The 26,965-nt window shown below is 42.7% G+C and overlaps 1 protein-coding gene across 1 annotated transcript; it reads left to right on the forward strand.

Moving 5' to 3' along the window:
- The first annotated feature begins 6,555 nt into the window (after positions 1–6,555).
- Positions 6,556–10,728, forward strand: LOC149373769 (uncharacterized). The gene is made up of 5 exons (XM_089595763.1): positions 6,556–6,795; positions 6,910–7,620; positions 7,756–8,295; positions 8,406–8,827; positions 10,554–10,728. The coding sequence occupies exons 1-5, from the start codon at positions 6,556–6,558 to the stop codon at positions 10,726–10,728; spliced, it is 2,088 nt and encodes a 695-aa protein (XP_089451889.1).
- The last annotated feature ends 16,237 nt before the right edge of the window (positions 10,729–26,965 follow it).

Here is a 26,965-nt window from a genome sequence, read left to right on the forward strand (position 1 = left end):
GAATTGACTTTAAATAAAGTTAAATCGAATATCGAGACTTGGGCTAGCCACGAATATTTTGATGACAAAAAGAATAATTTTGATGACCAAAAAGAAATTTTTGCTTTACAGGTCACTCCTCAACAAAATGTTTCTTCGGAAAATGTGCTATAAAGTATGTTGCTGCTTATCTTGTTTTAAGGTACAGAAATTATTCGATTGCAAATTTTATATTAACGCGCTTGCCGGAAATCACAACAGTTTTTGTGATCCTTTTTTTACGTTTTTTTCCGATCAAATAACACAATCAAACCTCTGCTTAACTATCTTTTTAGTACATGACTTTAAATTTTTAACAATAAATTTTTCTGTAATGTGACTTCTAAATTTATTATCAAAAATTCTATAAGATAGTTAATTGAGGGAAAAAAATTAATTAGATTATACAATAAGGTTTCCAAGCTTATTCTCTGAAATGCGTTCATACAAAATTTGCAATAAAATTTATTTCTGTACTTTAAAACAAGACGACGAGCAACATACCTTATAGCACATTTTCCAAGAAAACGTTTAATTGAGGAGTGACCTGTAAAGCAAGAATTCCTTTTTAGTCTTTAAAATTATTCTTTTCGTCACCAAAATACATCTGGCTAGCCCAAGTCTCGATATTCGATTTAACTTTATTTAGAGTCTTTTTTCATTGTTTGTGACTCTGATTAATAACTTCGAAACGATAATTGAGTAAATTTATCGTCTCTTCATGCTCTTAATTCGTACCTTTAGGAGGAAGCAGAAAAATCATAATTGTTAATTAGGCAAATTAAGTGTCGTAATAAATAATTAAGAACGATCAAAAGGAGTTGTTTTTGACATTTCAGATGGTTTACATATTACGACGAAGCATATGGTAACTTGTAGCACTGACTAACATGCTCATAGTTTTTGCTTCGGTACACTTCCCAAAATGAGAACACCACCTGCCTTATCGGGTACCTAACTAAGTTTATGTGCCTCAAAAGTTGGAAACAAGAAAAGGCCTGCCCTGGCCTTCTATACATAAAGAGATATATTCTATATTCTCTGGTAGAAGTACAACCAAATTTCTGCGTAAGCCGGCGAGATATAGTACAAGAAAAAGTAATGTCAAATTGACTGTCTGCTGGAGATACATTGATGCAGTGCATTGGCAAGGTTTGTTCCCTCATTTCTGGTGTCGAACAGTTTAACCTTTGACGATAACGCAGCGTGCAATTTAACTAGTGTCTTTTAATTTTTTATTTTTTCACTTTTATATACAACTGTAATCAATGTAACAACAAATTAAGATGTTCATAAAAATGATGTGGCATGTTTTTTTACGTACAAAATGAGCTGCGTCAAAAATGTTGTTAAATTTGTATCATGTTACACATACAAAAAAGTTTATTCCAGCCCCATTATTTTATTATATCATACTGTTCATGTCATTTTACACTTTTTCACAGATACCATAACTTTTCTACGACATTTTTGTTAATTCAGGTAAAAATATGCTTTCCTTGTGTTCATGTTTCGCGCGCTTCATATTCTACCACCTATTAGATCACTGCTTCACATCGAAGACGACACTGCATTAACATGACACATGAACGTGCGGATATGTGTTTAAAACATAAACAGATACCCTAAGAAAAGTATCTACGTAAGATCCCACGTGTGTTCCTACGTGGGATTTTACGTGGGAACCTACAAAAATTATGTTTGTTACCACGAAAAAAAAAATTACACGGAAAATATACATTCTATCTTTTAAGACAAATAGTTTCGAAGGAAGCCTTATGAAAACAAAACGCGGAAACTTTAGAAATTAATACCTACTAAATCAAGACTACACAATATATATTCTTCGGGACAAAGTAGAATAAAAATTAACGATCCAATTGCTGCTCATTTATATTTTTGAATAAAATTAATCGTTAAATATAACTGGCGGTAATAATATTACTATGTAATAGATAACAGGTCGGTTTTAAACACAAAAGCAGATAAAAGCAGACGTATTAAATTAAGGGTAACTTATTCATGTTTGAGGTTATTAAGTACTAGCAGCCCCCCTGTCTCGGCTTCGCCCGAGACTTACTAAATAAAACACCGTAGTGTGTTGACACGTAATGTGAAACATTTTTAGTTAGAAAATTTTACACATATTCCCGATATATCTCAGAACAAAAATCTTCTTATTAAAAACATATTTTTTCGGAATCCATATAGTTTATTTGGTCAAATAATAAGGTGTACAAATTCAAAAAAATAATTATGCTGAAAAGTACCGTGCGTTCTTTATGCCATAAAATAATCGATGGCTATAAGAAGTTGTTGATTTGGTTTCTTCTGTGTAATTCACGAAAAGGGCTATTTTTTAAAGCTGTTAAGATTTAAAACCCCCAAAAAATTTATATTAAAAAAAAAATTGTTTTTTCTCATATCTCACTATTTTATTACCAGAGCAACAAAGTCCTGAAGCTTAATCTCTACATTTTTTATTGCCACAAAAACACAAATACATTTTCTACTCATTAAAAAATCTGAAGTAGGATCTTTAAAGATTTCAGAGATTGCTGTGAGGGTACAATGAAAAGCTGATCTCTCACGTAATGGACTCTTAAAATGACGATTTTGACGCTGCTGTTTCAATCTCGATAAATTTTCTGCGTCAGTTTCTTGACGCCTCAAATTGTATTCATTAGATACATTTGAGGTTTTCTTTCCAATATACCCTTTTGCGACTATTGGTATGCTTACGACTTTTATGACCCCTAAAGGCTATTTTCAGTCAACTTTGTTAATTTTAATACATTTGTTCGCAAGGTAGTTCGACGTCCGATGGCCCTAAAAAAGACCGGTGAGCTTCTTAAGTTAACTCTTTTTTGACTGCAGTTAACAGCAATTGTGACTGCCTGGATACCTCAGGGTGATCTTCTCTGGCTTACTGTTGAAGACCCAGACTGATTGGGAGAAAAATTACTAAGTCCGAAACTTTGGGGCTAGTCGTAGTGCTCTTTCCCAACGTCTGCCGGTATAACGTCAAAGACGTTGGTGTCTAAAGCACCTTTTTTCATTTTGCAGATTTAGTTGTTTTGGTGATCTTAGATGGGGAGATTGGTTAGTGATACTTGTCCAGTGGAGGCTGTCCCGTTGGCTCAAGTTTTTTTTTCCTTTATAGCTGTTATAGGTTTGCCCAGCGCAGACCTTGGAGAGGATCAGTGATTCCTGGTTGAATGCTTAGAGTCGAGAGGGTAATATAGAGTCGTCGGTCACCAGGTTTTTCAGCCTTGCGAAGAACATCTTCGCAGGTGACGTCTGCCAGTGAATAGCTGACTTGGTTTAATAGTGCCCGTCTTTAGTTAATATAATCTTTAAGTCGACGAATCGCTTCCGGAAATGGTAATAAAAATGTATTTGTTGGCAAGGTAGTTTACACTTAGGTGGCCCCTAAAAAGAACCGATGAAATTGATGGTTAAGTAGGGAACGTAAATACTTTTAATGGCCCTAAAAAGCGCCAGTGGTGAAACTTCCAGGCTATTCTTTATTATTATTCCTGATGATGAAGAGCTGGCTACGGGTTGCTTGATTCTTACCCTGGGAGTCTCGATGTACGGAGACTGTGATGGAGGGAGGTACGCCGCTGACCAAAGAATATCTCGTCTCGGGTCGTTCCCCGGATAACCAACTGCTCAATTGCTTATCTTTAGACGGGAACATGTGGGTAAGAGCGTTGGGGACGCGACTACCAAGAAGGTAGCCGTTGTGGCTTCCCGTGCCCATCAGAGATGTTTTTCCTTGCTTACATTTGTAGCCACAAATTCTTTAACTACACCAGGTGGGATGGTGGGACTGCCACCCAACTCTGAAGAGTTGGTGCAGATTGTGCTCTGGCTAGATATGTCTCCTGGTATTCTGGCAGAGACGGCATCGGTTGGAATTAATTTATTTTTCTTTGATCGCACTCGTCGAGATTCAGAGTGAAGGGACACTTGGGTTCCTTCCCCCTTAGAGAAGAGTGTCGTCCGCAACCGGGATTCCCAGCTGCAGGACTATCACCAGCATTCTCTGAACAGCTTGATGAGCTGCCGAAGTTCGACTATACAGCTAACGACACGCTCCGGCGTATTATAACCACACTTATTTATTTATGTTGCAGGTAGCTTCGATTTTATGTCGACGCCACCTAGCGGATTTTACTGAACTAAAGTGAAAAGCTGGCGTATTTTCGCAAAACTTTGAGCTTATTTATTGCTATTGTTATTAAATTTTTTAAGATAAAAACTATACTAAAACCATCTAGGAAGTATCATGAATCAGTGTGCAAAATTTCAGCAAAATCGGTTCAGTAGTTTTCGCGGTTAGCGATTACAACGGTTTTAGCGACTTTGCTTCATATATTAGTAAGATTTGTGTAAAGTACAATAGTTTTGATATAAATTTAGACTTAATATAAGAGTTACTAAAAGGTTTATTAACAAATAGTCGAGACAAGTAGCTAACACTTGAATTTGTAAATGTCAAAAATCACTTAAAAATTATGTATTATAGAAAACAGTATTATAAATGAGCGTGCCTGAATTATATCAATATAAAATAAACAAAATTACAATAATAGTAATTGTTGCAAAAATGTTACGAGCGTGGCAAATGATGTCATTGTAATTAACACCAACGACATATGTCACATTTGTGTATTCACGAAATTTTAGAATACAATGACAATACGTAATACAACTTATCTAGAGTATCATTAACTTTCTCTGACAAGATGTCCGCGCTTGCGGGTGTGCTGTTCTTTCGCTCCGTATATTGAGACGCAGTACTTTTAGTTCTTTGAGAGATTTGGCCTTTTTTTAGTGGCTGACGCGTGTGTTTTGCTGTCAGCATTATTTGAGTGTTATTGGCTTGTAGTGTTCTTACTTGTGTATTGTGTGCTGTGAGTTTGAGGTTTTCGGTTTACTGTTCTCGTTGTGCTCTTCCCATTTTTCTCCGAATCCGTTTCGTCTTGGCATATTTTGGCGGCCAATTTGAACATTGAATGAATCGCCTGCTTACTAGAGGTGTTGATAGTGTGCCGTGATGACGAAGCGCTGGCGTAAGGAATGCGAGGAAAACGATGATGAAGGAAGAGAGGGGAGCACTTCGTCGCTTCCCTCCTTACCCGAGCCACTACTAATACTACAGGATGTCAACAAGATAGCAGAAAATCTAAACACACACCGCGTTACGCTGCTTGATCTTTTTCGCACTGAAAAGGAATCTCCTTGATACACCAAGATAAAGAATGCTATATTGGGTATTGATGAGGCGTTTCGTGCGCTGTCCATTGCTTACGTACAAGTGATGGTCTCCAACATGGCCTGCTTTTATAAAAAAGTCCTTGATCGTGCTTGTGAGTCTGTGAACACAGCGGATGTGGCGGTTAAGAGGGCTCCGCAGGCAGAGAATTTCTGTAGATTATATGCGGTGGTGGCGGCTGCGCGCTGGGATGAACCAGCGCAAAAAATCTCGCTAAATAATGGTAAAGCACTTTCCATTGAGCATACTGAACGTGTTGTAATTGGACCCTCCGAGGCTGCTGTCAACAGGCTCACTTCTTCCGCAATAACCAAGCAAAAATTGTTGGGCGCCGTGAAGCCGTCTCAGCTAAAGCTAAATATTAAGAGAGTGGATTATGGTCCACAAAACACAGTAGTATTGGAGGGTCATGGATTGAGCTCTCAGTGTTCTTGCGGTGTCCAGAGTTTGCAGAGGTGGGGCTTGAGATAAAGTTGGATGAAAAAATGTCACCACGCCTAATTGTTTACGATGTTCCTGTTGATCTGGAGAAGGACGAGATTGCTGCCTGTATTGCTACTCAAAATCTTGACTCTGCTGCTACTGACGTCATTAAGCCTATTTACTTGTATCCTGCTGGCAGAAAGAAAGTGCGCTCTTGTGTAATTGAGGTCAGTCTTAAGCATAGGCTGGAGTTACTGAGACAGCAGAAGATCTGTGTTAATTGGTCTAGATGCCGTATTGAGGACCACATAAAAATTATGCAGTGCTTAAAGTGCTTGATCTATGGATATATAGCCAATAATTGTGATAAAGATATTTGTTATGGCCACTGTGCTGGCAACCATTTGAGTAGTAAGTGCACAGTTAGAGACAAGAGTGAAATTCTCAAGTGTTGCAACTGTATAGCTGCAGGTCGTGCTGTGCACTCGCATTCAGCATTTGACAAGGTTGGATGTCGAATCTTGAGAAAAAAAGTTGAGCGTAAGATTAGATTTATTGATTATGGCTCATTGTCATAAAGAACTATTAAAGATAGGCCACATTAATGCACAGTCACTGGAGGCTCATTTTGCTGACATCCCATCTTTAATTTCGGATCATAAGCTTCACCTGCTAGCGATTAGTGAGTCCTGGCTTAAGCCATTTACATCTTTCAATAGATTTCCTTACAGAACTTTAAGCTGATTCGGTCTGACCACGTTGGAAGAGGCGGTGGGGGTGTTGCATTATACGTGCATGAGTCCATTCCTTGTAGAGTGGTATTTTACACCATGGCTGGTAAAACTTACTCAAAAAGACCTGAATACCTCTTTGTTTCACTTGACTTCCGCAGTGCGCACGTGCTGCTCGGTGTCATCTATTCCCCCCCAAAGGCTGGTTATTGGTCTGACATTGAGGATGTTCTTATGAATTGCAATGTGCCTTGTGATTTTACGGTGCTGCTTGGGGACTTCAATATTAACTGGATCGATGATTCTTCAAGCTGCCGCATTTTGCGGGGCTCCTTGACGGTGTGTGGCCTTCAGCGCCTTTATTTTTTTCCAACTCATCACATTGGTGATTCACACACGACAATTGACTATATCTGTGTAAGTGATGTTAACCGTGTTAGCGATTTCACTCAGTTGCCTTATGCTGCAATATCTAAACATGATTTCCTGTTAGCTTCACTGCTGTTTGAAATTCCGGAATGTGTTAGTCGCTTAATGACAAGACGATCATTTCGTGACTTTGACATTGATTTTTTCAATAATGGCCTTCAAAGCATAGATTGGAGTGACCTTCACGGGCTGCCGAATGTTAGTTGGAAGGCTGATTATTTCATTGAGCGTCTTACACAGCTCTACGATGTGCATGCCCCATATCAAGTGTTCACCCCTCGGAAGAGGAGTTCACCTTGGATTACTAATGATCTGCGCGAACTGATCAGGGCACGGAATAGGGCGTGGACTGTGTACAGGAGGTATAGAAGGGAATCTTATCATGCGGCATACAAGTGGCTGCGGGGTCATGTACGCCGAGCATCGCATCAGGCCATGACAACTAACTACAAGGATAGATTGGTTAAATCGAGAAGTGCGAATGAAATGTGGAGATACGTGGGTGAGATGGGCGCCTCTACGGGGTGCAGAGAGAGAATTGCGCTCCTCACTAGCTGTGATGAAATAAATAAATATTTTATTGGTTGCTTTCACCCTCCACCTCCCGATGGTCTGTGGTCAAATGTGCAGGTCTCTTCTGATGACCGCTTTTACTTCTCCTATGTGACGCCGGAGAGCCTATTGAGGGCAATCGCCGAGGCTAAGTATAATGCTGTTGGCCCGGGTGGTATACCTGTAAGGAGCCTCAGGAGCTGTCTTCCAACAATTCTCCCAGTCTTGCTGCATATATTTGACTGCTCACTACAGTCTAAAGTATTTCCTGTTGCGTGGAAAACGTCATTTATACGTCCGATTCCTAAATGTTGACAGTCAACTGACCTTGGCCATCTTCGACCTATTGCTCTTTTGTCGGCCACCTCTAAGATTCTGGAAGCTGTCGCTGCCGAGCAGATTACTGCATACATCCAGCACCGTGACCTTATTGATCACTTGCAGTCTGGACCCAGAAAGCATCACAGCACACATACTGCACTCATAAGGATGGTCGATGACATAAGGGAGGCTGCAGACGATCAGCTGATCATGTTGCTTGTTGCTGTCGATTTTTCAAGGGCATTCGACTGTGTTTATGCCAGCTTGCCTTTGGTAAAGCTTGGGAGGCTTGGATTCTCCAACTCAGCGTGCGCATGGATTGGATCCTACCTTTCCGGTCGACAGCAGGTGGTGTTGGACGATGATGGTGGAGGATCGGCTCCACTGTATCGGAGGGCGGGTGTCCCTCAGGGGATTGTGTTGGGCCCTCTTCTGTTCTCGCTGTACATCAACAATGCTCCTTCTGTGCTGAGACACTGCAAACATTACATATATGCAGATGATCTCACTCTGTACATGAGGACCTTGATGCGCTTGGTCTGTGGGGCATTAACTGTGCCTTGGAAATTCATTTGGGGGAGATGCAGGTTGCGTGATATGGCTCCCGTGGCTTTGTCAGCCGTATTCGTAACTCTAATCCATCGAAGGTTCGAGTAGGTGGTAATTTCATTGAGTACAGTGATGTAGTTAGGGTCCTGGGAGTTATCCTTGGTGGGCCTCTGACTATGGCGCAGCAGATTACGGAGACCAGTAGGAAGTGCTACGCTGCTCTTTTTCGATTGCGTAAGTGTGGTGACTCTCTCGTGCCTGAAATGCGTTTGCTGCTTGTAAGATCGCTTGTTCTTCCGTACTACGATTATGCTGCCTGCCTATTTCTTGGCTTGTCATTGGAGCTGTTGGTAAAAATGCAGCGTTCTATGAACGCGGCAGTTAGATTTGTTGCGGGGCTCAAGAAAAATGAGCACATCACACCCACGTACATTCACCTCAATCTCATGCCCTACAGTGTTCGTCAGAACTATATGTGTGTTGGCTTGCTTTGGAGCATTTTGAAATCTAGTGAGCCGTGGTATATTTCTGAGAGGATGGTTTTCCGCTCGTCTGATGCTGCAGGCTCTAAGAGAGCAAATACCCTGGATCTGGTTATCCCGTGGACGAGGACTGAGTTCTACAGTGTCTCGTTTAGAGTTTACGCTGCTCGACTTTGGAATCGCTTACAAATTGTCATTCGTGTGCAGTTTGACCGACCCTGTTTTAAGAGGAAACTGGCTGAATTTTTGCGGCAGGACCACTTCCGTTGTTTTTAAGGGACGTGTCTGTAAATGTTGTGTGTGTTACCAGTGTGTACTTAGTTATTCTTTTTAGAAAGACTAGTCGTCTGCCTATTTGGCTTATTTTAATTTATTTATTTATATGGTTAATTATTATTATTCATTTTATTGTTGTTTTAATATTTGTTTTGTATACAGTCTCTTTGTTGTTGTTGCCTATGACACCAGTGTTAATTAGCAATTAACTTTACAATTGTATTAAATTATGTGTAACGAGCCGAGATACGAAGAGTGCTCTGCTCTTAGCTCTTTAATAATAGATTCAATTCAATTCAATTCATTAATAACGTACAGTTATGAATAACAACCTTAATAAAAGTTCGACTAATAAGCTGAAAGTTATTTGTATTTTTTAATGTAGTCCTTATTTATTGATGGTCTGGATATTATTATAAGCTTAAAAAGGTTTATCTGGTCAAGCAGTTAACAGAACAGCTTAATAAAAAATTTGTGCATGTACACGAATGTACAATAAATGATCTCATAAAGTTTGGAGGTAATACGCCACCTTACAGTCAAAACATTAATCATAAAAAGTTTTGTTTTGTAACTTGAAGTCTTATAATCTGTACAAATTCTTTGAATTCGTACGAAGAAATTATAATCAAAATAACAGAGTTATTTTAATGAACAGACATATCACTAACAGTGGTTGTCAGCGCTAATTATGTTTTTAATTCATTCTGTATTATAAAAAACAAACGTACTTTTTTTGGATGATCTCAGCCATGTAGTTATTTAGATGCTTAAAAATAAAAAATAAACTTAGCACGGGCTGTTGTGGAAAAACTTTTGTGACCTACGAATAACATACCTCACAAATGGTTAAAAGAATCAAAAGAAAAAAATATTTCAATTTTTCAAATACTGAGGATTCGTACAATCCGCTGATATTTATTAGTATCTATACTAATTAGAAAGAAGATCACAGTTTTTTAAAATAAAAATAAAAACTTTGCTTACTTTTATACGATCAATGCATGTATACTATAGGAATTAACTATATTACATTCTGTCGTTAATGCCATGAGCTTCCTACACCCCAGACCCCACTCCACCACCACTCTAAAAGATTTTATCGAACCTACTTAATTAATAATATCTGCTTTTTTCTGCTTTTTTGTTTAAAAATCACTTGTTAACCTACTACATAGTAATATTATTAAAACCAGTCATATTTACGATTACTTTTATTTAAAACCATAACCAAGCATCAATTAGATCGTCATTTTTTATTCTACTTTCTACCAAATAAAAATTATTGTATAGTCTTGATTCATTAGGTATTAATTTCTATGGTTCACGCGTTTTGTTTCAATAAAGGTCACGTGTTTATTTCTAGCCATTCAGATAACGAACATAAGACTTTCTTCGGAACTACTTGCCTTATAAGATAGAATGTGTATTTTCCATGTAACTATTTGTAACTATTTTTTTTCGTGGTAACAAACATAATTTTTGTAGGTTCCCACGGAAAATCCCACGATTGATGGGCGCCTACGTGGATTCTCACGTAGATACTTGTCTTATGGTAAGAAAGGCTTCTTGTGCAGCGTATCACCTAATAGGAAAAGCTGAAGGAGCTGGAGTACTTGAGGAACACATGGGTATGGTAGCAATTTTTGAGCTGTTGGTGTGAAAGCAATATGTGCATTAGTAAAATATAACGTGGTCAAACTAAAGTTATCAATCATACGAGCTTGGTTTGAAAAAAATGAGTCATTATCTCTGTCTTTGGAATGGTTTTATACAAGAAGTAAATTGTGACGAAAAAAACTGTAAAAGAAGATGTTGCAAGTGTCAGGGCCGTTTTAGTAAAGCTGGTGAACTTGCTATGTTTAAAATCAGTGATACAAGTATTTTGTTTGTAAAAGTAAATAAACCTAGATTTAACTGTAAAATGGTACGTTTTTTAAAATTTATATAAATTAGTATAAATTGCATATTGTGTATTTTTACAATTAACCAAATGCTGCTTAGAGATTTTTCAAATGATAAAAATTTTGAATTAAATAGAGTTAATAATTCGGTATAAGATTAGAACATTTTGTATGTAGGCTTCAAATTTTATATTCATTTTTATATTGCGAGTTTCTTGTACAATGTATGTATAAGATATATTTCAAATTGTTTTTATTCAAAAAGCCCACCCGTAACCCGCTCCTCTTACCTTCACAATGCTTTTAAATTCTTACTGACCAAGCAGAGGGGGTACTCGGACAGCTTCTAAATTTTCTTCCTCCAAGAAAAAAGAAAAAAAAACCGAAAAAAAAAAAGAACCAGGAGCAGATCTCAAGAACCCGACAGATGTAAAACATTAAAAAATATGTTATAGAACTCGGTGGAATTTGTTTGTCTATGATGAAAATAGTTGTTTTGTCAGATAAATGCCATTGTCTCCAGGGCTATTTTGCCCAAGGAACCCGCGAAAACTTTACGAATTTACGAATATTTGTTTTTATCAGTGAATATTATAGATTAGGAAGAAGCAAATATTCAATTCCGTTTGTATTTCTTTTGTTCGTTAAGATATTAATTATAAGAACGAGAAAGAACAACAACATGCGGAGAAGAGTATCTTTACAATCTACACTGAGAGGGAATTGGTGGGGCTGCTTCTTTGGATACAGAAGAGACGCGCCACCATAGCTCTAGTGGCGCCTCTCTCCTACCTAGTACAGCTGCTTTTTCAATCTAGGCGAGCAGCTGCTCGAAAGTGTCAAGGGGCAGCTCTCCTAACCTATTAAAAGAAAGTAGCTTCCACTGTGGTGGCTCTGTTGCTTGGGCCAGTGGCTCAGCGCTCCTGACTGGGAGAAAATAGCCTCCAGTCCAGCAGGAAGGCAGTCCTGCTGCAATGGAAGCAGAGCTACCACTTTTAGTGACAAGTCATCTTCAGTCGGTAGAGAGGCTCCCCCAATTCCTCTCAGTTTACTAACACATAGGTACATACATGTTTCAAAAATACGTTCGTGTGTATAACTTTGTGTGTCCCTCTGTCTGTCTCTTTTCGAATACCCGTACGTAGTTGCGTAAGTGCGCAAAATTTCGTTGGATCTTTACCAAAGACGGGTTAAGATGGGGTTTGAATAAACGCAATTAAAAGACCCTGGTAAAACTTTGCATTATGGTCAAATATTTATATTTAAAAATAATCATGTTCACAAAGAACAAATTTGTAAAAAGTGATGAAAAAATAATACTTATTCTAATATTGATTCATCATTTTCTAAAAGTGCAAAAAATTTAATAAATCAATGAAAAAGGATTACCTGTATGAGTACAATAAAAAGAGAGTGAGCACGACAGCAAAGCAGACAATCAATGTCTTCTTTTATCTCACTTACTCTTATAGGTACTACCAAAATGCCTTTTTGACTTTAAAAGTTATTTTTCTTAACATTTTGCGCTTGTCGAAACCTAATTAAAAGTGTTTATTGATAGAAAATTTTTTACCCTACATGCTTGTATTTTTATTTATTCCATATATCAAACCGTTACAAGATATGAGAAAACGAACTTCAACATGATTTTAACATTATTAGACCACCTAAAAATAACTATAACTATTTCATTTTCAATTAGCGGGCTGAATTACATATGACATAAAAAATACCTAACTATCATTCAATTTTCTAATTAAGAAGTATCTTAGTTATTATCCATAATTACTAAAAATACAGAACAGATCGGCGTTTTGCGTAGCACAATCGATACAAGTTCCACTGCGTGTATGTACATATGTATCTCCCTATATTATATAGTTGTATTGACGAAAGTGAGTCTCAGCCCCCCACCCACTACCCCTCAGCTCCCCCTCGATTTACGTAGTTATTTGCTTGTTTTAACATCATTTTCAATTAAATCATATTTAAGTGAGCTCCCCCTCAGCTCCCCCTTGCTCCCCCTCCAGCTCCCCCCAACAAAATACTTGTTTATCTCATGTTTTACTATCATAAATGTTAAAAAATATACGCAATTTAGTACCTAAGTCATACCTCGTTCTTAAGATTTTTTAAGTCACTGATCATAGGTCTCCCTCTGTCTATTTGCTTCCCCTTACTCACTATGTGTCTCTGAAGTACCATAATTTGTTTAACTTGATTGAACTTTTACATTTCAAATCTCTTTCTGGTCTATGTCTACTTTACCCAAATATAAAATTCTTGATTACTTGAGGACTTTATTAAGTAAAAGACAGAATTCAGGAGGAGGTATTATTAAATAGACAAACACAATTAAGCTTTTAAAACAATAATTCATTCTGTTAGTTTAATGTTGTAACATTTTCTGTGTCATTTTAACTCTTCTGTTCTTTTAAAACCCACTCCACACTTTTCACATATTTGTTTTTCATAGTTTTTATGAATTAACATACGTCTCTTTTAATGTGACAATCTTCAAAGTTACATATTTTTGAATTACTGAGAAATTTCTAGCTAAACAATATTTTTAATTTCTGATTTATTCTCGGATGCAATTTGAATAAAAATTCTTTTTGGATTCTTACATTTTAATAAAGCAACGTATAATTGTCCGTCAAAGAATAAAGGTTTTTTATATACAATCCTAAAGAATCAAAACTCTGTTTTTCTGATTTTTTAATAAATATAAAACATGCTAATACAAAGGGAAACTGTTTTCTATAGCAGACAAAAGGTAATGATAATAAGGTGCCAGTATTAAATGTTATTCTAGGAATATAAACTTTGCTTTTTTTTCTCCCATTATGTTTTCTGCTTGTATATTATACTTGAATAAATTTTTTATTTTTAATCTTGTGCCTCTACAGAGACCGTCTGATATACTTAAAGTTCTTATTAACACTACTATAGCATTTATTTTTAATTTTAATTCGTGTAATGGAAGACCCTCTCTAATATTATTTTAAAATATTATGGGAGAATTAATATTTATGTTAATTTAATTATGTTAAGTTAATGATATTTTTCATCAACTCCTTTGTGAGTCACGTATTCTGCTGTTGTGAACTAATTTTCAGCCTGCATTGATAAATACACGAGTAATGTCGTTATTTTGTCTACTCAATCTGTTACTGGATGGTTCGCGCGCGGAGCGTGCAGGGGGGCGTTAGCCCCACTAGTATATATGTATATATATATATAGAGAGAGAGAGAGAAAACGAGGCCCCAGTGGTGGGGTGAACAGTAACTGAGGAGCGGACCAGACTTACCGTTGCATATTTCTCCTCATGCTGCTGTTTACTGTCTGCCTCAAGATGTCTTACTTCAAAATTGTTTTTACCGACCTAGCAGTATCAGTAATCAAATTCAAATTTTGCTTGAAATCTGGATCCATTATTTACAAATTTTTAGGGTGATTGGTTTCAATCTTCTGCCGCTTTGATCACGTGACGTCTATCTAAAAAAGGACCCGTGGCCATGTCTCTGGTGCCAGCCATATCATATATATCTGTGCTAGCCGTATGACATACATAAATGAAAGTATCTGGCAAAGTAGAACCCTTACTACTAAGAAATTAAGCCCATGAAAATAGAATCGGCAGGGGGCCTTCAGGCTCTGATGGACATATTAGAGTGCCACCACGACTAGCTGCAAGCTCTAGATGGCCCGGTGAATGATTGAGATGTCTGGTTTATCTCATGGGCCCTGACAGGCATGGATCCAGCCACACAATGGGGTTAGGAGGATAAGCTTGAAAAGCTAGAGATAGCAAATGGAACCCCTGACAACACCGCTACATTTGACGCTTTGGTAGCCTTCCTCCGGCGCAAGTGCCATGTTTCATCCTTCGTAGAGGCTTTTAAGCCAGAACGGTCAGCTAGTGCTACCACTTTACGCAGGCCTGCTCCATCGGTAACACACGAAATTTTTGAACTCTTGCCACCCAGGGTGTCTCAATGATCTCCCAATCAAAAATATCCAGGTGGATTTCTAGGTAGATTCTGGATATCCAGCTGGAAATCCAGCCATTTCCAGGTCAATCCATGTGGATTTTCCAGCCCATCCAGGTAAGTATACCGATCGACCCTCGTGGATTTCTCAGCCAATCCGGGTGATTTTCCAGGTTGATCCACGTGAATTTTCCATCCTATCCATGTGGATTTCCAGGTCGATTTACGTGGATTTTTCAGCCTATCCATGTGGATTTCCAGGTTGACCCACGTGGATTTTCCTCCTGATTCAAGTGAATATCCAGGTCAATTGACGTGGATATTCCAGCCAATCTGGGTAGATATTCAAGTCAATCCACGTGGATTGACCTGAAAATCCAACTAAATCGGCTGAAAAATTTACGTAGATCGACCTGTATATTCACCTGAATGGGCTGGAAAATACACGGGGATCAACCTGTGAAACTAACTGGATCAGCTGGAACATTTACGTAGATCGACCTGGATATTTAACTGGATTGGCTGGAAAATCTACGTGCACAGACCTGAAAATTCACCTGGATCGGCTGTAAAATCTACCAGTATTGGCTGGAAAATCCAAGTGGAAAAACCTGGAAGTGGCCGGATTTCCAGCTAGAAATCCAGGATGTACCTGGAAATTCACCTGAATATTTTTTATTTGACTGCGACATTTGCCACAGTGTTCACTTTTTAGGGCGCTGCCCCGAGTTCCAGAGTTCTATAGAGCTACAAGCTTGACTAGCCGACCTTATGATGGCACTTGTTCAACTCACAAGTGGTCATATATGCACGGCTGCTGCAAGAGCTCATCTAGACTTCTACTAAGAAATCACTACTCTCTGTGTAAGGCTCGCCCAACATCTCGAGGTGCCACTGCAGGAGTCGGAGGCAAGCATTTCTGTGCTGCTCTAAGTGGTTCTCCTTATTAGCAAGGGGACGCACCAAGCATTTAATGGCGTTTGAAAAGATTGAGCCTACGATGGAGCACAAGGCTAGAGGTGTCAGTATTTATGAATGCCAGAGGACAGAGGCTGGCTTTGATAAAAGTGGACGAAGCATCTGCCAGACAAGAAGAAAAGGAAGGCAGTTTCCGAGTTGGCTTTGTAAGCTGCCGAATTCGAAGAAAAATCGAAGTTACAAAATGTTTTAAAGGCCTGGGATATAGACACATCTCGGGCAACTATAAGAAAGAAAACAGAGCTAAGCTTTGCTTCCGGTGTGGAAGCACAAACCACCAGAAGGAAAAGTGCCTAGGTACAGCACGGTGCTTTCTTTGCCCAACAATGGACAACAAGCACAAAGCAGGCAGCAAAAGCTGCCCTTTATGCAGAAAAGCCCTGAAGGGGCCCAGGGATAAGGCCTAAGCAGGATCAGAATAAGGCAAAAAGGCATTGAGTTGAAAGACAGGCTCATATTAACCCACGCTGCGCTGGGTACTTTCGACCTATCAGCAAGAGAAAGCATTAGGCTTATAGTGGTGCTGGCTAAGTAGGCGGCCTAATATGAAGAGCTAGACAAGGTGCTGGTACTCAGGGACCCCAAGTCCTTTTCAGGACTCGAGAGCATTAGCACCTCTAGCAAATGGTGGCAAGCCAGCTCGTTAATGCTGTGAGACGCGATCGTCTCCCTGGTGGCTTCACCCTGAAGTAATGCTAACGCGGTTCCAGGGTGGATTAAAAGCCACGCAGCTAGATGAAGGTTTGAGTGGGTATAAGTAGTCTAATAAAAAAAATCCACCAAGTCCCACACTACCACTGTCCCTGCGGTGTGCCTTAATGGATTTCCCCTCCCTCCACAAAAAAAAAATAAATAAAAAAATACTACTATTACTACTACTACTACTACTACTACTACTACTACTACTACTACTACTACTGCTACTACTACTACTACTCCCAGGTGGGGTTTTTGCTAGTTTCTTTATACCGGGCGCTTTCCCAGGTGGCGGATAGGGGCATCCTCTTTAAATATAGGGTGACGATGGGCAGCTGGGGTGGCTCTCTGTGGTAGTGGTTGGGGGCCTGGATCAAAGGGCGTGTGTGGCATTGGCGTGCGTATCTTCGGCGATGTAGACAGAGCACTAGTGCCCCATGCCTCCATCGCTGTAGATGCCTGGGCCAGCTCTGCTCATGCTCCTTGTTCTTCGCTTTTTGCTGCTTTCGTAGGTGGCACTTAATTGCTTTAAGTGGGCCAACAAAAACTAGCACACGTCGTGTATGGAAGTTAGCGGCGATTAAAACATTTTTCTCAGATGCATGCATTATACACTCTCCCCAAATTAACACAGGGACACTTACGGATTGTCCTGGGTTGCGTGTGGTGGGTCCTTTTCCGGGCTTGCGTTGGAGGCCTAATGAAGAGTTAAGCTGGATGATGAGGTCAAGGTAAGTCTAGGTAACCACATCTGATAGGGCTGTACGCCTTATAAACAAAAAAGACGTGTTGAGCCGACTAATCTAGGCTTACTTTCACTGTGGAGGCTGTATGGTGGCACCCTAGTGCCTTACGCCAGCCCGTTTGGTTGGGTTGTCTGCGCGGTCTCGGGACTGTACACCTGCCGCTCGTCTTGCTAGGATGACCGTTGAGTACTAACAAATACATACATTCCACACGAACACCCATCCTACACTTGTTACTTTACGCCAGGGCAGTCTCCACGGGTGGGACTGAGAAAGAGTGGCGACTCCCGGCGAGCCCGAGCAAGTAGTGGTTTTCTCTGGTAACAAAGGGGGCTGCTGCCCTGGTTTTCACTATTTTGAAATACTTATTTCTAGAAAAAAAGGGTAGTGCTTGTCTCCGTGGGTCAGTACGATATTAAAAAAGATGCCAATATGAAAAACGTCGATGCAAAATAAGTACCCCAGGCGGTAACCTCTCTAAGGGAATCCGCCGGCAGTTCCGATCCTGTAAAAGCCCATGTGACTGACGCAGGCCCCACGGATTCTTAGGGAGGTCACAAAGACGTGTCTTATGGCCAACAGGGACTGCTAAATGTTTCATGGCCTTTCTTTACAGACAAAGGACGAAGAGAAAGCCCGTCAAGTATAGGCACTAACGACACCGAGGTTAGCAACGTGTCGGTATCTAGCCACCAGACCCAGGAAGAGCTTGCCTTTTTAGGAGAAAGTGTCACTAGGGTCGGAGTTAAGCGACAGCAAGTTGCTGATGAAGTCCAATGAGCAACGAATGACATTACAGAGACGCTACAACTGATTAATGATAAGTACGGCAACACAGCGACTGCTGTTGAAAATGGGCTCAAAGTGGCGCTTAAGCATCTTCAAGAGGCAGAGAAGCTAAAACAAGGATGTCTTACTAAAGAAGATTTGTATACCAACGCTTGGAGGTCGTCAATCCAATCCCGGAAGTGGAGGAAAAAAAGGCGATATAATTTTCGATGGCATGTACTGAAACGAACCCTGAACACTGCCTTAAAGGTAATAGAATGAAGTAAGAGAAACAGAAGCCCATCGGACAGCCCTGAGAAACGCCAGCAGGCTATGTCTTCAAAGAAAAAGAAAACAGGCAGTGGCAAACAAGAAGAAATTCCGCTGAATGACAAAACAAGCCGGAAGAAAAGAGTGGACGCCACAACAACAGTAGTAGTGAAGATGGCTGAAGGACATACCTTTGCAACCGTGCCGAAGACTATGAAGGCAAACGTTGACCCTGATAAGGCTAAAGTGGCAGTCCAAACTGTTGTCACTACAAAAAATGGAGACATACTTATTGAAGCCAAAGGTATAGAGAATGCTACTGCATTCTCACAGCAAATTGAAAAGTCAGTAGCCGGACAGGGTACTGTCAAAATGAGCGACAAAAAAGTGACAGTAGAGGTCTGAGACCTGAATGCAATTGTAGAGAAAGATTCGGTCAAAGAGGCTTTCGCTAGGACTTTTGGACATCAGAGCCAGGAGCCAGGAGCCAGGATTTTCCTTTTTAAAGCGAAATACCAGAGGACAGAGGCTGGCTTTAATAAAGATGGACGAAGCAACTGCCAGACAAAAAAAAAGGAAGGCAGGTTACGAGTTGGCTTTGTAAGCTGCCAAATTCAAAGAAGATTCAAAGTTACAAGATGTCTTAAATGCCTAGGATATGGACACATCTTGGGCAACTGTAAGAAAGAAAACAGATCCAAGCTTTGCTTCCGGTGTAGAAGCACAAACCACCGAAAGAAAGAGTACCTAGGTCCAGCACGGTGCTTTTTTTGCCCAACAATCTATAACAAGCACGAAGCAGGCAGCAAAAGCTGCCCTTTATGCAGAAAAGCCCTGAAAGAGGCCAGGGATAAGGTTTAAGCAGGATTTAAATACGGCAAAACGGTCTTGAGTTAAAAGTCAGGCTCATATTAATCCATGCTGCGCTGGGTACTTTCAACCTATCAGCAAGGAAAATCATTATGCTTATAATGGTGCTGGCTGAGAAGGCGGGCTACTATGAAACGCTAGACAAGGTGCTGGTCCTCAGGGTCCCCGAGTCTTCTCCAGGACTCGAGAGCATTAGCACCTCTAGCAAATGGTGGCGAATTAGCTCGTTAATGCTGTAAGACGCGATGGTCTCCGTGTTGGCTCCACCCTGAAGTAATGCTAACGCGATTCTGGGGTGGATCAAAAGCCACGCGGCATGGGGGGGGTTTTAGTGGGTATGGGTGGTCTAATAAAAAAAATCCACCGAGTCCCACACTACCGCTGTGCCTGCGGTGTGCCTTAATGCATTTCCCCTCCCTCCACAAAAAAAAAAAAAAAAAAAAAAAAAAATTCCATCAACTACGACAACTACTTTTACTACTTCTCCCGGGTGGGGTTTTTGCTTGTTTCTCCATACCAGGCGCTTCCCCGGGTGGTGGATAGGGGCATCCTCTTAAAATATAGAGTGACGATGGGCAGCTAGGGTGGCTCTCTGTGGTGGTGGTTGGGGGCATGGATCGGGGGGCGAGTGTAGCGTTGGAGTGTGTATTTGCGGCGATGTGGGCGGGGGACTATTGCCCCATACCGCCATTGGTGTGGATGCCTGGGCCAAGTCTACTTGTGCTCCTTGGTTTTCGCTTTTTGCTGCTTCTGTAGGTGGCACTCCATTGCTTGATGCGGGCCAACAAAAACTAGCACCCGTCGTGTATGGAAGTTAGCGGCGGTTAAAACATTTTTCTCAGATGCATGCATTATACACTCTCCCCAAATTAACACAGGGACACTTACGGATTGTCCTGGGTTGCGTGTGGTGGGTCCTTTTCCGGGCTTGCGTTGGAGGCCTAATAAAGAGTTAAGCTGGATGATGAGGCCCAGGTAAGTCTGGGTAACCACATCTGATAGGGCTGTACGCCTTATAAACAAAAAAGACGTGTTGAGCCGACTAATTTAGGCTTACTTTCATTGTGGAGGCTATATGGCGGCACCCTAGTGCCTTACGCCAGCCCATTTTGTTGGGTTGTCTGCGTGGTCTTTGGACTGTACACCTGCCTCTCGTCTCGCTATGATGACCGTTGTGTACAAGTAAATACATACATTACACGAAAACACCATTCTTACACTTGTTACTCAACGCCAGGGCCGTCTCCGTGAGTGGGACTGTGGGAGAGTGGCGACTTCCAGCCGGCCTGAGCAAGTATCGGTTTTTTCTGGTAACAGAAAGGGCTGCTGCCCTGGTTTTAACTCTTTCCAAATACTTATTTATAGAAAAAAAGGAAAGTGCTGGCCTTTGAGGGTCAGAACGACACTAAAAAGATGCTAAAATGAAAAACGTCAATGTAAAACAAGTACCCCAGGCGGTAACCTTTCTGAGGGAATCCACCGGCAGTTCCGATCCGGTGAAAGCCCGATCGACTGACGCAGGCCCCACGGATTTTTGGGGGGGGGGCAACAAAGATATGTCTCATGGCTAACAGGGACTGCTAAATGTTCCATGGCCTTTTCCTACAGACAAAGGACGAAGAGGTAGCCTGTCGAGTATAGGCACTTATGACACCGAGGTTAGCAACGTGTCAGTATTTAGCCACCAGATAGAGGAAGAGCTTGCCTGTTTAGAAGAAAGTGTCACTAGGCTCGGAGTAAAGCGATAGCAAGTTGCTGATAAAGTCCAATCAGCAACAAATGACATTGCAGAGACGCTACAACTGATTAATGATAAGTACGGCAACACAGCGAACGTTGTTAAAAATGGGCTACAAGCAGTGCTTGAGCATCTTCAAGAGGCAGAGGTGCTAAAAAAAGGATGTCTTACTGAAGAAGATTTGTATACCAACGCTTGAAAGTCGTCATTTAAATTCTTGCAGTGGAGAAAAAAAAGGTGAGATAATTTCCGACGGCATGTACAAAAACGAACCTTGAACACTGTTTTAAAGTAAATAGAACGAAGCAAGAGAAACCGGAGCCCAACGGATAGCCCTGAGAAACGCCAGCAGGCTATGTCTTCAGAGAAAAAGAAAACAGGCAGTGGCAAACAAGAAGAAATTTTACTGAATGACAAAACAAGCTAGAAGAAAAAAGTGGACGCCACAACAACAGTAGTAGCGAAGATGGCTGAAGGACAGACCTTTGCAACGATGCTGAAGACTATGTAGGCGAACTTTGACCATGATAAGGCTAAAGTAGCAGTTCAAAGTGTTGTCACTACAAAAAAAAAAACATACTTATTGAAGCCAAAGGTATAGAGAATGCTACTGCATTCTCACAGCAAATTAAAAAGTCAATAGCCAGACAGGGTAATGTCAAAATGAGTGACAAAAAAGTGACAGTAGAGGTCTGAGACCTGGATGCAATTATAGAGGAAGATGAGGTCAAAGAGGCTTTCGCTAGGACTTTTGGTTATCAGAGCCAGGAGCTAGAAGTTGCTTTCTTAAAGCCAAATACCAGAGGACATAGGCTGGCTTTCATAAAGGTGGACGAAATATCTGCCAGACAAGTAGAAAAGGAAGGCAGTTTCCGAGTTGGCTTTGTAAGCTGGCGAATCCGAAGAAGAATAAGAGTAACAAGATATTACAAATGCCTGGGATATGGACACGTCTCAGGCTACTGTGATAACGAAAACAGATCCAAGCTTTGCTTTTGGTGTGAAAGCACAAACCACCGAAAGAAAGAGTGTCCAGGCTCAGCACGGCGCTTCCTTTGCCCAACAACGGACAACAAGCACGAAACAGGCAGCGGGATCTGCCCTTTTAACAGAAGAGCCCTGAAAGAGGCCAGGGATAAGGCTTAAGCAGGATTTAAATACGGCAAAAAGGTCTTGAGTTAAAAGGCAGGCTAATGTGGACCTACGCTGCGCTAGGTACTTTTTACGTATCAGCAAGGAAAATCATTAAGTTTATAATGGTGCTGGCTGAGAAGGCGGCCTACTATGAAGCGCTAGATAAGGTGCTGGTCCTCAGGGTCCCCGAATCTTCTCCAGGACTCGAGAGCATCAGCACCTCTAGCAAATGGTGGCGAGTTAGCTCGTTAATGCTGTGAGACGCGATGGTCTCCCTGTTGGCTCCACCCTGAAGTAATGCTAACGCGATTCTGGGGTAGATTTAAAGCCACGTGGCATGGAGGGGGTGTCAGTGGGTATGGGTGGTCTTATAAAAAAAATCCACCGAGTCCTACACTATCGCTGTCCCTGCGGTGTAACTCGATGCATTTCCCCTCCCTCCACAAAAAAAAAAAAAAACTACTACTTCTTCTACTGGTCCTGGCCTAGATGAAATGGTTGAGCCTGGACGAGATCGGGGTGGGAGTGGCATCAGTCAGGGAGACGAGGACGGGTGAAGTCCTTTTTGAACTGCAGAATGCCAACGCTGAGCGCCGCGATGCGTTCGCGGCAGCGGTAAAAATTGCTGTGGCGCATGCTAGCAGCGTTTGCACCCTCGTTCCAAGTCTCGCCTGGAAAAACCGAGACGTTGATTCGACGGTGACTGAAGAGAAGGTGAAAGAGACGCTGAAAGGTCGTTTTGACGACGCTGCTTCACCAGAGATAGTCGTGCGGCTTTCGTCGAAAATAATCAGAGGTAATAGGGTTGCCTATGTTGAGGCTCTTGCGTCTGTGGCGGTGGTCCTCGACAAAATGGAAAACCTGCGGCTGGGCTGGGTCAACTACCTAGGACTAGAGCCGAGCGTTGCTACCGGTGCCTTGGGTTCGGCCACACCTCTACTGGGTGTGGTGGGTCTGACAGGACCGGGGTGTGCTTCAGGTGTGGCAATAAGGGTCACGTGGCACGGAGCTGCTCGCAAAAAAAAGTGAACTGCTACCTGTGAGAGAACATGAATCCAAGGCTGAATACCAGCCACGTCGCTGATACTGCCAGGTGTGGAGCCCTAGGGGCGGCTGTGAGAATTACTCCCAAGAAATGGCGCTGATCCTGCAGGTGAATCTTGACAGGACCGTGCTCGCGCACGATCTGCCGGACCAGTTTTCCCATGCCCGGGGTGTTGATATGCTCTTCATTAATGAGCCATCCTGCACGTTACTGGACCAAGGCTAGTACTGCGACAGGACAAGAGGCGTAGCCATCCTGATTCGCAGCGACAAGTTCTCCGTATCCGATACTGGAGGTGGCACGGGTTCGTGTGGATCAGGTGTGGAAGTGCTTTCTATGTAAGTTGCTACACATCCCCTAACATTTTGATTGGAACTTTTGGAGAGTGGCTTGCCGAACTCAAGGATGCCGTTCGAGTGTGCAGGGGGAGTAGTGATGTAGTCCTGGCCGGCGACTTTAACTCCAAGGCCGTCGCTTGGGGGGAGCCGAAAACTGACCCCAGAGGACGGGTGGTGCTAGAGTCGGTTGCGAGGCTGGATCTCATTGTCATGAACTCTGGTGGGTCAGCAACGTTCAGGCGACCTGGTAACCAGGTTACGATCATCGATCATCGATCTCACGCTGGTTTCGTCAGAAATGGCGGCGCGAGTTGCTGACTGGCAAGTCCTGGAGGACTACACGGCCAGTTATCACCAGTATGTCAGCTTCGTGGTAAACGAGGATCGTGGTGCAGGCTCGTGAGATGTGATCTGAAGGTGCGTTGCCAGGTGGAACGTGGCAAAACTCAACCGAGATTTGCTGCTGGAAGCCATGGTCAGCGCGCCACCTCTAGCCGATTAGAACAAGATCACAAATCCAGAGGAGGCCAAGACACTCGTGAATGGCACTACGAGACGGGTCAAGGAATGGTGCGAAGAATGTATTCCTAAAAGATCCGCCGGAAGAGGTCGACGTTCGTGCTACTGGTGGACCGAAGACATCGCTAACTTGTGCAGAGAGGCACAGCATCTATGGCGTCTTGCACAGCGACACAAAACTCGCAAAAGCGCCGGGGCAGCTGTTGCCTCGTACAAGGAAGCAAAAAAAGCGTTGGTGAGGGCGATGGGTGATGAAGGTGAGCAAGAACCGATGCTGGCGCGAGCTTATCGCCGAGGTAGATAAGGACACGTGGGGCCTGGGCTACCGGATTGCATTAAAAAGACTTCGCGGTACGGACTCGACGCCGCCGATGGAACCTTCCTTCATGGAGAAAGTGGTCTCTTGTCTTTTTCCAGAGCATCCCGCTAGGAGGCAGGAGGACCTCAGTGTAGGACAAGTACCTTTCTTTACGCTCGATGAATTGAGGTTGGTGGCATCGGAGACGCCAGGGCATAAGGCCCCTGCTCCGGACGGGTTGCCGTCAAAGATCCTCAAGATCATAGCTGTGGAGAAGCCACACGTTTTGTTGGACATGTTTAATGCGTGCCTGCGCGTTGGACTGTTTAGTAAGCGGTGAAAGATCCGAAGGCTTGTTATTCTGGACAGGGCAAACCACCCCCCCCCTGGTCCCGTCGTCATTTTGACCCTTAAATATGTTGAACAATGCTGGAAAAATGCTAGAGAGGCTGATAAAAACCCGCTTAAGTCAGCCTCTCAGAAAATCAGTACGGGTTCCGAAAGGGGCGATCGACGGTTATGGCTGTGACTGACGTTCTTGAGTCGATCAAGGAAGCATGGAAACCCTCTGATAAGACGAGGAACGTCTGTGTCCTGGCGACTCTCGATGTAAAGAATGCCTTCAACTCGGCGAAATTCTCTGACATAATGAGGGCCCTGAAGCGCCAGATTGTACCGGACTACCTGAGAAAGATCCTGGAAAGTCACTTCCAGGATTGAGTACTTTAGTACAACACGAAAGATGGACCAAGAGAGAGGCGTCTGACGTCGGGGGTAGCACAGGGATCTAGCCTTGGCCCTAATTTCTGGAACCTGGTCTATGACGAACTTTTGCGCCTTAAATTGCCTCTGGGGGTCAAGCTGACGGGCTTTGCTGACGACATAGCATTGCACGTCACAGCGAGATCGCGAGAGGAGGCCGAGCGCAAAATATGGTGGGTGGTCGCGATAGTGTCGGGATGGCTCTGGGGACACGGTTTTGAGCAAGCTGTAGGAAAAACAGAGATGGTCATCCTCACCAGGCAGAGATGGTTCGGGGAAAACTTTCGAGCGTTGCAGGTGAGGTAATCTGCACGAGTCTGGTGGTGCGCTACCTCGGATTGTGGATCAATTCACGACTCACCTTCGGGGAGCTCATCAGGAGAGCAGCTGACAAAGCCGCTAGGGTCTCTGAGGCGCTTTCACGGCTATTGCCGAATGTTGGAGGCCCGCGGGAAGCCAAAAGACGGCTCCTTGCGTCGGTCTTGAAATTGATCCTGCTGTACGGCGTGGAGGTGTGGGCGGATGCACTCGCGAGGAAGGATGTCCGAGAGCGTTTAAGTTCGGTGCAGCGCATTGGATCCTTGAGAATCGCGTGTGCCTACCGCACGATCTCCTTCAATGCTGATATGGTGATAGCGCGAATGATTCCCGTCGTGTTGCTTACGTGGAAACGGCGGAGGCAATTGCTGGGCTCTGGCGACGAAAGTGATAGCGACAGGCGGGATAAAACGTTGACGACGTGGCAACAGAAGTGGGGTCGGGCTGGTGTGGCTAGATGGACACACCGGGTAATCCCGAACCTGTGACCATTGGTGGGGAGCGGGCATAGAGAGGTAAACTACTACCTCAACCGTATCCGGGCATGGCCAGTTCGATGATGATCTTCACCGTAGGGCGGTGAAGGCATCACCTATGTGTTCTTACTGCCCTGCGTTAAATGATACCGTCGAACATACGTTCTTCATATGTGAGAGATGGCACCGTGAGCGCCAACAGCTGGTGGACAAGATCGGCGTGGCACCCACTCCTGAAACCATTATCTCTGAGATGCTTAGCAGCGAAGAGGGGTGGACGGGAGTGGATGGCTTCGTCGGGACAGTCCTCTGGCAGAAGAAATAAGAGGAGAGAGCCACCGCGCAGGTAGTGGGGGCCCCTGAGTCGTTTGATGCGGACCCAAGCTGTGCTAAGTATTTATACTCATCAACAAGGGTAAGCATAAATGAAGCGCTAAAACACGGGTGTTGGTCCTCAGGGACCCCGAGTCCGTTTCAGGACTCAAGAGGATTGGCACCTCTAGCAACTGGTAGCAAGCTTGCTCGCTACTGCTGTAAAATGCGATGATTTCCCTGGTGGCTCCACCCTGAAGTGATGCTAACGTGGTTCTGGGGTAGAAATAAAGCTACGCGGCATGGGGGGGTGGTTTAGTGGGTATAGGTGGTCTAATAAAAAAATCCACTGAGTCCCACACTACCGCTGTCCCTGCGATGTGCCTCAATGCATTTCTCCTCTCTCTACAAAAAAAAAAAAAAAAGAAACTACTACTACTAGTACTACTACAACTACTACTGCTACTACTACTACTACTACTACTACTACTACTACTACTACTACTACAACTACTACTACTACTACATCTACTACTACTACTACTACTACTACTACTACTACTACTACTACTTGCGGGTAGAGTTTTGCTAGTTTCTTCACACCGGGCGCTTCACGGGGTGGCGGATAGGGGCATCTTCTTAAAATATGTGGTGACGATGGGCAGCTGGGGTGGCTCTCTGTAGTAGTGGTCTGGGGCGTGGATCAGGAGGCGTGTGTGGCGTTTGCGTGTTTAT

This window comes from Copidosoma floridanum, unplaced genomic scaffold (genome assembly GCF_036245765.1).
Source record: "Copidosoma floridanum isolate Cflo_tuat_1 unplaced genomic scaffold, Cflo_Japanese_pri ptg000027l, whole genome shotgun sequence".
NCBI classification, from domain to species: Eukaryota; Metazoa; Arthropoda; class Insecta; order Hymenoptera; family Encyrtidae; genus Copidosoma; species Copidosoma floridanum.

Bases quoted from the DNA above. Each gene is read 5' to 3' on its own strand.
- LOC149373769 (XM_089595763.1), top strand. From the start codon at position 6,556: ATGGCTGGTAAAACTTACTCAAAAAGACCTGAATACCTCTTTGTTTCA. The intron at 8,296-8,405 runs GTCTGTGGGGCA...AATCCATCGAAG, and splicing joins TGAGGACCTTGATGCGCTTG to GTTCGAGTAGGTGGTAATTT. The intron at 8,828-10,553 runs GTATATTTCTGA...TAATTTTTGTAG, and splicing joins TTGAAATCTAGTGAGCCGTG to GTTCCCACGGAAAATCCCAC.